This window comes from Rhinolophus sinicus, chromosome X (genome assembly GCF_036562045.2).
Source record: "Rhinolophus sinicus isolate RSC01 chromosome X, ASM3656204v1, whole genome shotgun sequence".
NCBI lineage: Eukaryota > Metazoa > Chordata > Mammalia > Chiroptera > Rhinolophidae > Rhinolophus > Rhinolophus sinicus.
Genome location: NC_133768.1, coordinates 22,584,623 through 22,599,707, shown reverse-complemented (window position 1 = coordinate 22,599,707; position 15,085 = coordinate 22,584,623). Strand labels below are relative to the sequence as shown.

Below are 15,085 nucleotides of genomic sequence, written 5' to 3'. Positions count from 1 at the left end.
CCCTGTACCATCCCCTTGTCCATGCACAAAGTAAGCCTCAATCCCTCCGCAGACTTAAGACCAAGATGGGGCTCATGAGAGCAGACTTGCTCTCTACTTTCCTTGCATGGGGCCTTTTTCATTAGGTAATCAGCGTGAGTTTGAAGTTTCTTAACCTAAAGGACTGAGAAGAGTTGCTGCAGCCCCATCTCAGCCATTTCATTCCCTCTCCTTTCTGAATTCCAAAGATACTTTTGTTCATACAATTCTTGATATCACAACACTCTACAGTCTCTTGCACATTATCTTTTCTTTAGCCCCACTGTCTGTCTAGAACTAATAGCTAACACATTCTAGTTCTATCAACTAAACACAATACATTTCTTCTGACATTATATCTAAAAACTATGGCTACAAAAATCTTGTAACCCCACATAAAATGTGAGTGTGGCAAGTCTTTCTATCACCAGTGACTTATTAGACAAGAAACAACTTCAGTTAGATAATATTTATTCAGTTGTCTTGTACATTTCACAAACGCCATATATCAACAGCCAACTGAAAACCAAGATGTCTGACAACATGTAAACTTTTCCATAAGTTTCAACATAATTCTATTTAGCAGCTCCTTTGACATCACCATTCTACTTTACCTCTATCCTTCCTACTAACATATTAGGATGTTTCTCCACGACATTTTTTTAAAGAACGCTGGTGTATTCTTTAAACATTTGCAAAATACCTGAGCGGATCAGCTGAAGTACAACCCTAAAAAGAGTCTGCCCTAAGCAAAGCTGACACTGAAATGGTAACAGTAAAAGTTAACGTGAAAAAAATTCACAATATTTCCATGTAAAAATTAAAATAGCACCCTTTATAAATGAATGTTGAAAATCACTTATTAAAATGAAATCAAACTGCAAGGTTTGAGTACAGAATCCATTCTAATTCATGGTAATTAACAAAACATGCCACATTTTTTTCCAACTTATTTCCACCTTTCTAGTTCCCTATGAGTATGCTCCACTCATTTAAAGATATAGCTACAATGTTTCCACAATAAGGATTCCCGTTAACTCTCAACCTCTCTACAAATGGCACATGTGTAAATATAGCACCATCACTTCAAGCCATAAAAATGAGAGAAAAGGAAGGAAGGAACACTGCTTACCAGAGCCTCTTTTGGTCACAACCTTCAAACTCTGAGTAAAAGTAGCATATAAGAGAATCAAGTGCGGAATCGGAGCTTTCATCTTCCAGCTCTTATAGGCTGTTCCCTAAAACAAAGATAAAAAAGAAAATATATACTTTAATATATACATATATATATATTATTTTTGTTAGAATTCTGATCATGGACAAGTGGGGCAATGAATTCCACAAAAGGGAAGAATGTGAACAGGATCTGTATAGTCTCTATTCCCATATGTTGTGGTTCCTAAGTTAAATCAAAACCAGTAATGTCAAAATTATGTCTCCATAGGCCTCCCGAACTGTTTTAAAATCTTATGGTCGCTTAAAGTTTAAAATTTCTCTCTATTGAGAGGATCCAGTTGTGTTTATTTATTTATTTACTTATTTTATTTTCACATTTTTATTGGGGGATAATGGGAGGGGGCTCGTCCCTGTCAGTGGAGCTGCTCAGTTTCTTCAGCTGGCCCTGGGGGCCCTTGGGGTGCTGAGCACATTGAGCATGATCCCATCATCTCAGACGGGCACTGGATAGTTGTAGGGTGTGACCTGGTTGATCATGGCAGTGTACTTGGTGTAAGGGCTGGTGGGGAGGCAGAATTATAGTCCTGGCCATCTTGGTCTGGGCGGCAGCCTAGAGAATCTAATTGTGTTTAAGTAAGTGGAAACAATCCCTTCAAAAAGCCTATTTCACTAACAATTTACTTTTAATATAAATTGCCAAACATTAACATTTTTAATGTTCCATGCTGCAACAGAATATGGTTGTATTCAGTATCACTCTTTCCAATTGAGAAGAAATCACAAAATCTCTGCCTCTAAAGACTTAATTATAATTTTGCAATTCTCTTTCAAAAAACTCTAAAAGATACTTCAAGAGAATTTAAGACTATGGCTCTATTGAAAGAAAGTACACTGTCTATGAAAGCTACAGGAAGATACATCATTTCTTCCCATTACAAGGCTTTCAGAAGGATACAATAAAGGACACTAGCCTAGTGTCTGGATTTCAAAAGCAGGAAATATTTCATCTGAAATTAACTGAAATGAACATTGTCTTTCTTAGAAAATCACCCCTCTTTTATTTTTCTTATAAGACTGAGATAGTAGAGCTGAAAGACTGAATTTCAAAAAAGTAGCAAGTCAGAACACAGTTCAAACGTGGACATGACAGCACAAGTTCTTTTGCAAGACAGTTGAGGACTAATCACACTCCGGTTTCCATCACTACAACTTTATTAAAGATGAGGAAGCTGAAGCGGTGATTTCTGAGGCACATTTTTTTTTTCTTTTTCTTTTTTTTTTTTTCTCTCTTAGAACCTCAGATACCTCTGAATACTTTTAAATGACTAATTCACTCATATTAATAAAAGTCTGTTAAAACACATTTTAATTCACAAAAAAATCCAAATCCATTCATTTGCAGTAAAGTGTCACCATCATCATTTTAGTCAGAAAGTCAGTGAATTCTTAAAATAAGCATTGAGAATAAGCTATTTTAATTCCAGTTCCTTTAAAATGATTATAGCCTGTTTCAGTTTTCCAACCAAGGACTTTGAGTCCACATAAAGACATAAATGACACCTAGTCCGAAAAGCCGACTCATCAGCCACATCTGACAAACTGTCACATTAAAGTGCAAGCCTGATATATGGTGATGGAAGGACAACTGACTCTGGGTGGTGAGCACACAATGTCATATATAGATCATCTATTATAGAATTGTACACTTGAAACCTATATAATTTTACTAACCAATGTCACCCCAATAAATTTCATTAAAAAATTAAATTAAAAAAAGTACAAGCCTGACTCATGCATTTTTAAAACCCGAATCTCATTTCCCAGCCAACACACTAACTGGAGCTGCAGGAAATCTTCAAGTTGATATCTTCAGCCTTCAGGTTAGCAGTGAGAATCAGATCTTCTCTCAGTGTGACTTTAATCAGCGCTGCCCAAGAATCTCCAGGATCCAACTATACACTACAAGACCTTCCAGCTTAACTACTTTAGTACTTTCCTCTAGTTCAAAATACTATTCCATTACTCATTTCATTTCTATAAGGCATAAAAGCTAGTTTGCAATTCTATTTCTTAAAATTAAATCGGTTTGGAAAGCATCAATTTGGTAGCATCAAGATCTTTAATTGAATCTCTTGAAACCTTGGGTATCAGGGAAAACAAAAAAGTATTACATAGCATTTCACAGATTTAACACCTTGGTCAATCTACAATAATCTTTACAAACTTCTTTGAGGTAATTTATTGTATCTTAAAAGATTAAACATGTGTAGCCATAGACATCCAAGCTTTGCCATACTTATTGCATAATTAAAATTCTACTCAGAAACTATAATGCAAACTATACACCGGGAGTGCCCAAAAAATGTATACAAGTGGACACTTTGGTCAACATTGCTCAAGCAGTAGTTCATCATAATCAGAAGTGTGTGGACACTAATGGTAACCACTCTGAGCACCTCTTGTAATGGCAGAAGTCACATGTGACTTGTATTCATCTTTTGTTATCAGTATATATTGAGTATTACAATTTTAGTGCAATTTTTTCCTTTCTTAAAATGTGTATACATTTTTTTGGCACCCTCTGTATAAACATTTACTGAGGTTCTCATGTGTTTTCTTTTTGTCACATTGTAGCTCACACTATCAGTGACCTAATTTCAAGAAGCTTTCATTTCTGGGTGGATAGACCTAACATTATTTGCCTGTTTCCTGTTAAAAATAACATTGACCACTTGGCTTCACTTAAACCATGATTAAATCTTATGCATATCACAGCAGTTATAAGCAAACAGTCTGTATGGGTACTTAACCCAGTTTTACCACCTTTGAGCTGTGTGATTTGTTGCACATAACCTCTCTGTGACTAGTTTCTTCATTGGCAAAATAGGTATTATTACAGTACAGATAGCACAGTGCCTACCTAGAACAGCACAGACACTAAGAACAAACTAAATCAATGAAAGCTGCTGTTTTATTGTTTTATTGCAGTTGATTGTTGTTGCTATTATTAACATTGTTACAGACTCAACTCACATCCTCTCACCTGTGAAACTTTCTGTATATACCAGCTTTCTTTACATCCTAACCCACACTATTAGCTTATCTCTTAAATTATATTCCTAGTCTACCACACTTGAAGTCCCTCCAGTGTAAATGTGTGTTTGATTCATCTTTTTTCATATGGAATAGTCAATAAATGTTTGCTGAAAAAAATAAATGAATGAAAGACTGAATGTGGCTGCTATTACATGCAGTTGAATTTTGGCATTCAAACTCATCATTTGATAAACACTTATTAAGCATATACTAGTTACAAGATGCTGTGCTATGGTGCAGTGGGGACACAAAGACAATGTAATGTACTCTAATAAAGAAGGCTCACAGACCAATAAACGAGACAAATGCTCACCTACTTAATTAGACTGGCCCTATTGCCATATGGTGAGTATAATGTGCTGAGGGAGTAGAGAGAGGAATCTATTAATTTTGCTCCAGGTTGGGTCTGGTGAAGTCATAGGGAAGGGCTTTCAGAAGAAGAAACGTTTCAGCTAGATCATAAGGGAGAGACTTTCTAAGGGAAAGAGAATTCTGTGTCCAGGGCAAAGGACAAGGAAGATTGTCAGTCTAATAAGCAGAATAATGCCCACACCTAAACATGCCCATGTGAATTTCTGGATCCTGTAAATATGTTACTTACATAGCAAAGGGACTTTGCATATGTGGTTTAAGTTAAGGACTTTTTATTTATTTCTTTTTCTTTTCTTTTTTTTTTTTTTAAGGAGAGCGCAGCTCACAATTGCCCATGTGGGGATCGAACCAGCAACCTTAGTGTTATTACCACCATGCTCTAAACCAACTGAGCTAACCCGCCACCCAATAAGTTAAGAATTTGGAAATGGGAGATCATGTTTTGAGTAAGCCCCGTGTAATCAGAAGCATCCATATAAAAGGGAAGCACCAAAATCAGATTCAGAGAGAGAAAATGTAAAGATGAAAGCCAAGGTCAGATATTAGAGTGCTGCACTTTGAATATAGAGGAATGGGACGTGTGCCAAGTAATGTTTGTGGCCTCTAGAAGCTGAAAAAGGCAAGGAAATATATTCTACCCTAAATCCTCCAGAAGAAATGCAGGCATGCCAACACCTTGATTTTATTCAATGCATTTTGGACTTCCAACCACCAGAACTGTAAGACGAAAATTTGGGGTTGTTTTAAGCCACTAAGTTTGTGGTAATGTGTTACAGCATCAATAAGAAACTATTACATCAAGGATGTGAAATGACAAATTTCAGGAATGAAGTGCAAATAGACCACAGGTTGGGGGCTGTCATGACAGAAGTTGAAGATATCAATGTAGAATTGTTAATAACAGGATATGCCAGGTAGGAAATTGGGACTTTCCCCTCAGGCCCCCTACAATGGTTTTTACTCATATTCTAACTTCATCATCCAATAATATTTCATGCAGCTTCACTTTCTTTACCATTTTTTTAAATAATGAAAACAATATGAATATTGAATACATTTCCACACAATATCCATGATGACTCACCCGAGATTCTGACCCGCACCCTTTCACACATTCCTAAGATTCTTCGAGAATACACAATGGAGAATCAACTGATGCTCACAGGAGAATAATATGAACTGTTTTAGAACGCAAAGTTTGAAGGTGGAAGAAAGTAGTCAGCAGGCAGTGGTACAGGAAGATGAGGAAGAAGGTCCGCTTTAAATGCAGTAAGTGGTGAATACTGGAAGAACAGAATAGACTTGGGAATAAATCGAGCTTAGTGATATTGTTTAAAGTGGCATTAAAAGGAAGCTTTGAAAGTAGAGGCATATAGTCTGAGAAACTAGGTCTATTATGACACTATTTACCAATAGATAGAAATAGAGAAGATACGTTGGGCAATGAGGGTGGAGAAATACATGAAAGTATATTTGAGTCATGTAGATTTTAAATTGCCTGTGGAATCTCCTGTTCGAACTCTTTTGTAGTTAATTGAAATTATTAGCCAGATGCTCAGTAGGGACATGGCAACATTGTAACTGTAACTGAAGTTCAAGACATGGACTGGGATAAACAAGGAAGAAAGTATAGAGAAGAAAGCTTACACTTTCAACTCTGGAGCTTACAAATATTTATGAGACAGGCAAAGGGACTCAAAAGGGAGAAAAATCAGGTACTAAAGGGAATGGGAATCAGGAAGGAGTTGAGTCAATGAAGCAAGCAAGGATATCTAAGGATACAATCAACAGAGTTTATGCATTATAAGAATAAAGAGGCAACTGCTTTATAAGTACAGTAAGATGCTGCTGGTAATATCGACCAGTCGTTTAGTTAGACAAATGGGGGCATCATCAAAATTTTTAAGGAAGAAAATTAGCTTTGTTTGCTTGTTTCTAAATGGTAGGTAAGTTTGCAAGTGAAATGGAGGGAATCTGTACTTATTTGTTTTATTCCACTTATAAAGCAAAGAATTGGTTTTAGAATGAGAATGAACTAGACTCCTGGCCTACTGTATGTTACATTAGGCAAGCTACTTCATCTCTGTAAGCCCCAGTTTTATTATCTACAAAGCAAGGAGACAGTATGTGCCATGTTTACTTCATTTTAGTTTACTTCATTTCTGACCTATTTTCCCCCAACATATTGAGGTAGTACATACCAACTTCAAGGTTTTACAACCTTGAAATAAAATAATTGTCTTTATGGTGTCTACCACAGTATTTAACAGTGACATTTAACTGCAGACATTTTTAAATGCTAGCTCTTTTCCTCTGTCTCCTAGCTCTCCATTCCTGGCTGCTATGTAGTAATTATTTAGGCTCAAAAAATGATCCATTATATTTTATTTAATCCTTAAAGTTTTTACATTACTAAACACAGGATTATACCAATCATTTTCTTCACTTTAATCAAAATATAATTAAAGTATCCATTTGTGCATGAAACAAAGTATTTTACCAAGTGCACAATTTACATAAGCAATGTCTGTTAAAATTGTGGAATAGATTCCCTATGGAGACGATAAACACATGCTCATACAGACTCTGCAACTAAAAGTTACCCAAAATGCATGATATTTAAATTTAGTCCCAGGGAAACGTGTTTCTTTTTTCATGAACCTATGGCAATTATCTTGGGGAAAATCAACCGCCCACAAATTAGGAAGATATCTATACATTTGTTTTTTAAAATTTAGTGCCTACCATGTTTCTGATACTGTTCTAAGAACTGGGGATACAAAATCATTAGGAAATGGTCACTGTGGCAAGGATCACATGGGAAAGAAACATGAAAATCAACGATTATAGCAAAGGGATAGGTATTATAAGAGAAGAATTATCAAGTCTATGGAGAGTGCTCAGTGCTGCCCAGAGAGGTCATGAAAACATTCCCAGAGGAGGGTAACATTTGGGCTGACTTTGCGCCAGGGTGGAAAGGGTTTAAAAAGTGATAGACAGCAGATTACAGATAGAGAAGAAGAAAAAAAGTGCATGAGGCATTTGAAAAACGACTGGTGGAAATAAAACTATATACTTGACAATGTATTCAATACAGGTTGGTAAGTAGGGAGGGGTATATGTTTAGATCATGAAAAATAACTTTTAAGTCACTAGGGTACTTTTTTACAAATTGGCCCGGACACAGTTTTTTGTTCGTTCGTTTGTTTGTTAACATAGTCCTAATCAGAAGACCATTCATTCCTCTAGAGCAGGGGTGTCCAAACTTTTCTCAACGTTTTTCACCAAGGGCCATATGCGATAAAATACACAAACAGCAGGGCCACTCACTCGAGGTGAAGTACGTATTGCCTCACCTGGTTTGTTTAAGTAAACTAAATATATTTTTGGAATTTGCTGTGGGCCAATTAAAAATGGATTGCGGGCCGCAGTTGGCCCGTGGGCTGCAGTTTGGACACCACTGCTCTAGAGCCTGGCTGGCAAAGGAATGTTAAGGTTCCAGATCTTGTAACCCAGCTTTCATACTGATCTCCAAACGTTAATTCATAATCTGACTAGAAGATGTCAATAAAATCTTCAGCCATATGGTTCTTGAAAGATTCCCCTACAGGATGCTGAAGAATATAATACTCAATAGTCAAATAATTCTGTCCAAAATGCATGTGTTCCTTATTTAAATACTGTCCTGAGAATTACACACCATAGTAGTTTGCTGGAGAGCAACCTGGCATAAAATGTGGGAATGTCCTGCAAACCAACAGACTGCAGTAGTAGCTGCACTTACTATGAGATAATTGTCACACCTGCTGGGTGGCACCAGTTGAGGCTCAAAACTTGTAGAAGAATCCTGTAAGGAAAGGGCTTGCTCAGTTCTCATGAAGTCTGGACCATACCCTTCAGTGAATGGAGAGCCAAAGGTGTTTAAGTAACTGAGTGTCATAACCAGCTTTTTATTATAAATAGTTGACCAACTTCTATCTAATCTACTACGAAAATAAGAACAATCATATAAATAAAATCAAGAGTGAAAAGAGAAGATATAAAATATACAATGACATAAAAACTTAGATTACTTTGAATTTTACTAAATTTGAAATATTTACAAAATGGATGGTTTTCTGAGATTATAAATTACTAAAATTTACTAAACAAAAAACAAAATGAATCAAACAAAAACATTTTAAAGTTCTAAATACCATTAAGTGCAAACTCCAAAAAATTTTGACTACAGAAAATAACACAGATAAGTACTTTCAAACTTTCAAAGAACACAATGTGATACAAGGAACATAAAATCATGGTTATGGTGGTAAAAACATAGAAAATCTTCAAAAACTGACAAAATAAATTATTAAAATATAAGGAATTTAATAAACTTTATAAAACTAGAGAAAACACTGGCAAGGGTAGTTAAATGTAACCAGTATTACTTAGCTTTTATCTAGAAATCTGCAGCCGAGAAATGACCCAGGAAGTATGAATAACAGCTATATATATATATATAAATATTAGAAAAAGGGAAAGGCGAAATATTTATTATCCATAGGTTATGGCTATAAAAAACATAAAAAAAACTATTCCATTATAAATGGAGAAAAAGAACTTACTCCAACATGAAAATATTGAGCACTCTGTCAATATTGACCAAAAAAAAGTCAAAATTTTCCAAATTGACATTATTCACTTCTAATCAAAATCCAAATGGAATTTTTATTTTCTTTCTTGAAAAATTAACTCTAAAATTGGAATGGAAGAATAAACAAGAGAAAAATTTAGAGAAAAAGACAAGGAATTAAATAGGACTTGCCCTGCAAGATACCAAAATGCATTTCAATTCTAGTTGTAATACAATCACAAAAGTTGATAGACTTATCAGGGAAAGGTGTATACAACACTGCATCAGATATCAGAAATACATAAGAACAATACATGATAAAGGAAGCATATGCCATTGAACAGAGAAATGAAATCTGTGGCAGTGAAAATTCTGAGATGGCCCCCAAGTTTCCCACGCCATGGTATTCATCCCTCTAGTATCCCCGCCCTTTAAGGTTGGGTGAGGCCTATAAGTATGATGGGGTATGGCTCCCATGATTAGGCTATGCTATATGGTAAAAGTAAAGATGTTTATAGTTTTAAATAAATCAACTAGTCTGTTGATCTAAAGTTAATCAAAAGGAAGACTACCCTGGGTGAGCCCAGCCTAATCAGGTAAACCTTTACAGGAGGGTCTATCTAGAGGTCACAGATAGAAAATGTCAGAGAAACAGGAAGCAACAGAGATGCTCTCCTATTGGCCTTGAAGAAAAAGCTGCCATGTTGTGGAGAGAACCACAGTCATGGAATGGTGTGTGGCCTACTAGCTGAGGGCCTAGACCACAAGGAACTGAATTCTGCCAATAATCACATGAACTTGGAAGAGGACCCCAAGTCTTAGATGAGTCTTCAGGCTAGCTGATACCTGGATTTCAGCCTTGTGAGACCCTAAGCAGAGAACCCAACTAATTTGTTCCCAGACTCTTGACCCACAAAAGCTGTGTGATAATACATTTGTGTACTTTTAAGCTGCTAGATTTGTGGTAATTTGTTATGCAGCTACAGGTAACTAATACATCACCTTAAATAATCATAAATCCAGACAGAGATTTATGCAAAGAGAAATTTGATAAAGCATTATTAAAGTATCTTATTAAAATAAATTGTAGGAAATACCTACCTATAAGGTGAAATATTATTTAGCCTTCACAAATATTTTTGAACTTAATCACTTAGAAAAAGTCACAAAATGTTGAGATAAAAGCACAATACAATGCAATATTGAGAGCATATTTCTTATTATGAATATACATGATAGAAGAAACTCTATCATAATATATAAGTATAATATGATCTTTAAAATCTTAAGTAATTATACCGATTTTGTTCTTCCATATTGCTATATGCTTGCCCAATTAAAAAAAAATGAACACGAACTGCTTTTCATAAAAATATATATGTTTTTCTATCATTTTAATTTTCCTTACAAAAGTTTTAAGATTTTAAGTGTATATTAACAGGTGAAAGGGTAAAGAAAATGTGAGACACACACACACACACACACACACACACACACACACAATGGAATAGTGTTCAGCCTTAAAAAAAAGAAGAAAATCTTTTAATTTGCAACATGAATGGACTTTGAGGGCATTTTGCTAAATGAAATAAGCCAGGCACAGAAAGACAAATGCAACGTGGTCTCACTTATATGTGGAATCTGAAGAATTCAAACTCACAGAGACAAAGTAGAAAGGTGTTTCACCAGAGGCTGGAGGGGTGGGGGAAATGGGGACATACTGATCAAAGGGTACAAAGTTTCAATTATACAGGAGGAATAAGTTTGGGATATTTAATATACTATATAGCGACTATAGTTAATAATACTGCATTTTACACTTGAAATTTGCTGACAGAATAAATCTTTTTATTCATTTATTTTATTTATTATGATTATTTTTTAATTGAGGTAACATTGGTTAGTAACATTATATGATTTTCAGGTATACAACATTATAACTCGGTATCTGTATACACTATAGCTGTATATATCTAAACTAATTTCCATTATGTTGCCATACATTAGACCCCCTTTTACTCATTTTGCCCTTCCTCTAGCCCCCTCCCCCTCTGGTAACCACCAATCTGTTCTCTGTATCTGAGTTTGTTTTTGTTTTATTTCATCGTTTGTTTCTTTTTTGTTTTATATTCCACATGAGGGAAATTATATAGTTGTTTTTAATTCTGACTCATTTCACTTAATATAATACCTTCAAGGTCCATCCATGTTGTCATAAATGGCAATATTTCATCTTTTTATGGCTTAGTAATATTCTTGTGTGTGTGTGTGTGTGTGTGTGTGTGTGTGTGTGTGTGTGTATAAGTACATCTTTTTTACCCAATCATCCCTCGATGGACACTTAGGTTATTTCCATGTCTTGCCTATTGTAAATAACACTGCAATGAACATAGGTATGCATATATCTTTTCAAATTAGTGTTTTCATGTTCTTTGGATAAATTCCCAGAAGTCTAATTCCCTTTCTTTTGACTTTCTAGTCAGGCAATAATTTCGTGATAATTAATTAGGCTTATCAAACACCTTGAAACAAGAAAAGGGAAACTCTATTTTGCCATGGTAATCCCATTATAAATTGATATATTCAATTTATCATTTATAAATCAGCACTGTTGTGAGTCTGACCAGTGGTACTCAAATTCCCCATGCTTGATCATCCCGTTAACTGAAAAAACAAAGTTTTGAAATAAGCAAAACTGAGGAATGAAGTTCAAAGTGGAAGAGGTATGAATTGTTTTTATTGGGGGCTTCATGGGAATAGAACACTAAGTTTTGACCTAGAGATCGTTTTTTGTTTTTTTTGTGTGTGAATAGGTTACAATATGAACCCGTTCTGATGTAAGACCACCTTTTCTCAGCGTTAGCAGATGGTGTTTTTCTCATTTCCAATATACATAGCTACTATTAGCTTGAACCAGAAACTGTAATAGGGCCACATCTCTGGCCCCTTTAAAATGCCTCCTGCTCTTCCCACCCCCATTTATCTCAACAATAGTAAGTTACCAAGGAAGAGCTGGTCTTCTGTCCCAAGAGAAATTATAGGTGTTATTTCTTCTCCCAAGTGGGATTTGAAGTAAGTTGTATATAAATTAGCATTCTTTTCCACTCACCATGAAAGGCTGGTAGTTTACTTCTGGGCAAATACCCTAGCTCTTTTTTGTTTTTTGCAATATTCACAAAAGCAGTCAGCAGGCACTTACTAAATGCATGCTCTATGAAGAAAAGTTAAGCGGTTTCCCCAAGACCACACAAATGGAACAAGTGGGGGGAGAGGGACTGAACGTGCCTGTTATATCCAGTTACAAAGGAATGCCCAGAAGTGAGAGCCAGGAAATCGGGAGAGGTGCCTTTCCCAGGATGCTCTGCAGCACATCCAAGGGCGATGGTACCTGGCTCCTGGAGGGGCAGCTTCCTTAGTTTTGTGAGTAGGTGTGAGATTCCTTAGTTTTGAGACCCTGCTTTCTCATTTTCCCTTTGTGAATGCAATCCCCTAGTGGCAGAAAAGGAGGTCCTCTGTGAAAGAATAAGTCTTAAATGTTCTCACCATACACACAAAAATAATGAAAGCTATGTGAGGTGGTGGATATGTTACCCCAATGGAGGTAATCATTTCACAATGTATATGTACAGCAAAACATCAAGTGGTACACCTCAAATATATACAATTTTTATTTGTCAACTATACCTCAAGAAAGCCGGAAAATAAAAATAAAAAAAACAGTTTTTATGAAATCAAATTATCTCTAATTTGTCAAGAATCTGAATGATTTACTATTATCTTAATTCTACAAATCAAAAACACATTTCTCAATCCAAGAGTCATCCAGATAAACCACATTGTGCTAACTATTTTGTCACTACAACAGTTTCCAATATTACCAGTCATAAAATACACTTTAATAGGTCACTAATAAAAATACTAAGATAGCAATCTGAATCTAATTGAAATATATTCTGGACACACACACACACACACACACACTGCTCTGTTTACAATACCCATTAAATTGTTCCAAGTAGACAATAGGCCTTAAATATTTCTTGGATAATGGAAAGAATGAAATGTATATTGTGGAAGAGTAATTCCCATAATGCGTGCACGTGGTAGTACTTTAATGAAATGTTTGAGACTCTGGAATGTGCAATAGAGGTTACTGGATATCCTTTTGATGGAAAGTTAGAGTCTCTGGGGATTATCTGATCCTATATGTACACCTTTGTCTCTGGATACGCTATTTTACAACTCTGTAAAGATAAACTTCTAGAAAGCTAATAGCAATGCAAATAATTATTGTCCATAAAAATGCAAATTATTTGGGTATGGTGGAATACATTGATTATTGCCCGATGTATAGCCTAGTTGTGGTAGATCCATTCAAAAATTTCTTTACTGCATATAAATTTGAGGTTCTTTCAAATTGGTAACTACAAGATTGTCACAGGGATACAAATGATAGTTTGGGTAATATAATGAATAATGTTGTAAAGATTTTGTAGGGTGTCAGATGGGCACTTGTCTTATCAGGGAGATCACTTCAGGGATGGTGTAGATGCCTGACCACTGTGCTGTACACCTGAAGCTGAAGTTCAATAATATTGAATGCCAACTATAATTTAATATATACTATATGGTCACAGGATATGGAGTATAGTGTAGGGAATAGAGTCAATGGAATTTTAACAGCTACTTTTATATGATGTCAGAGGGGTAGTGGATTGCGGGAGGGGGATTATCACTTCGGGAGGGGTGTAAATGTCTATTACATTGTTTTGTACACCTGAAACTGATTTTTAAAAAATTTGTGGTTCTTTGACTTTTCCTCTGGACCAGTTGTAACATCTCTTCCAGTTTATTCATTATTAGTAAATTAAATAAATCTTGAACGTGTGTTCATTTTATACCTTTATGAGTCATGACTTTTTTGAAAATAACTTTATAACTCCATTCATTTATGATAATAAAGTTAGTCAATGAATGCTTTGAGATAAGGAAAGCGTTTTTCAATGTTTAGAGAAGAAACTACAACAAGCTATCTTTGGTTAGATTTTGTATTCTAGTGAGTGCTTCATATCATGGTGTTTTAATCAGAAACCACATGAACAATAACATGAAGACACCTTCAAGGCAGTTAAATAAGAGATTAGTGGAATTGCAAAGGTGCACAGAAAGAGTCTATTTCCATGACATTATCATCAATAAGAACTAAATACATTTTGAGACACTAGGCTTTTCCCTCAGCTTTGGAAAGGTGCAGGAGCTACAGTATCTATGGGAATGGTGGCTGGGACGCAGTTTCCTAGAAAAAGGCTTCAATATCAAGGTCATTTGACATTTATGCAATCATCCCTTGCAAAGTCTAGAGTTGCTTAGTGTAACCAGTCTTAGCTTAGAAAATCCCTGCCACTAGCTGATGCTTGTGTGAGAAGACAGACCTGAAGAAATAGACAATGAAGGCGGCTAAGTGCATACAATCAGGACTAAACCTGCCTGTGTTAAAAGCCCAGTTCAACTTCTTACCAGATGTGCAAAGTTGGACAAATTAATAACACTTAATATCTCTATACCTCTGTCTTCTCACCTGTGAAGTGTGCAGGGGAGCAGTCTTCCCCTCAGAGGAGTACTACAAAAATCAAATACAACAGTGTCTGATTAGCAGTAAACATTGGTGCTTAGCTGGGTGCATATTATCCTTTACTGTTATAAGCTACTGAACATTTACAGGGCCGTACTGATAATTACAGCCTTCACTGAATTAACTGCATATGTAATAATTCCAAACTGAAATTAGTGGGAATTATTGGAGAAATG

At 35.6% G+C, this 15,085-nt stretch overlaps 1 protein-coding gene across 1 annotated transcript in view; it reads right to left on the bottom strand.

The window, feature by feature from the left end:
• IL1RAPL1 (interleukin 1 receptor accessory protein like 1) overlaps positions 1-15,085 on the bottom strand; it is a 1,306,469-nt gene that overhangs the window by 1,101,161 nt on the left and 190,223 nt on the right. Inside the window, exon 2 of the mRNA XM_074323621.1 lies at positions 1,151-1,256. Within this exon, the coding sequence (XP_074179722.1) occupies positions 1,151-1,232 (82 nt within the window). The 5' untranslated portion in view covers positions 1,233-1,256. The remainder of the gene's footprint in view (positions 1-1,150; positions 1,257-15,085) is intronic.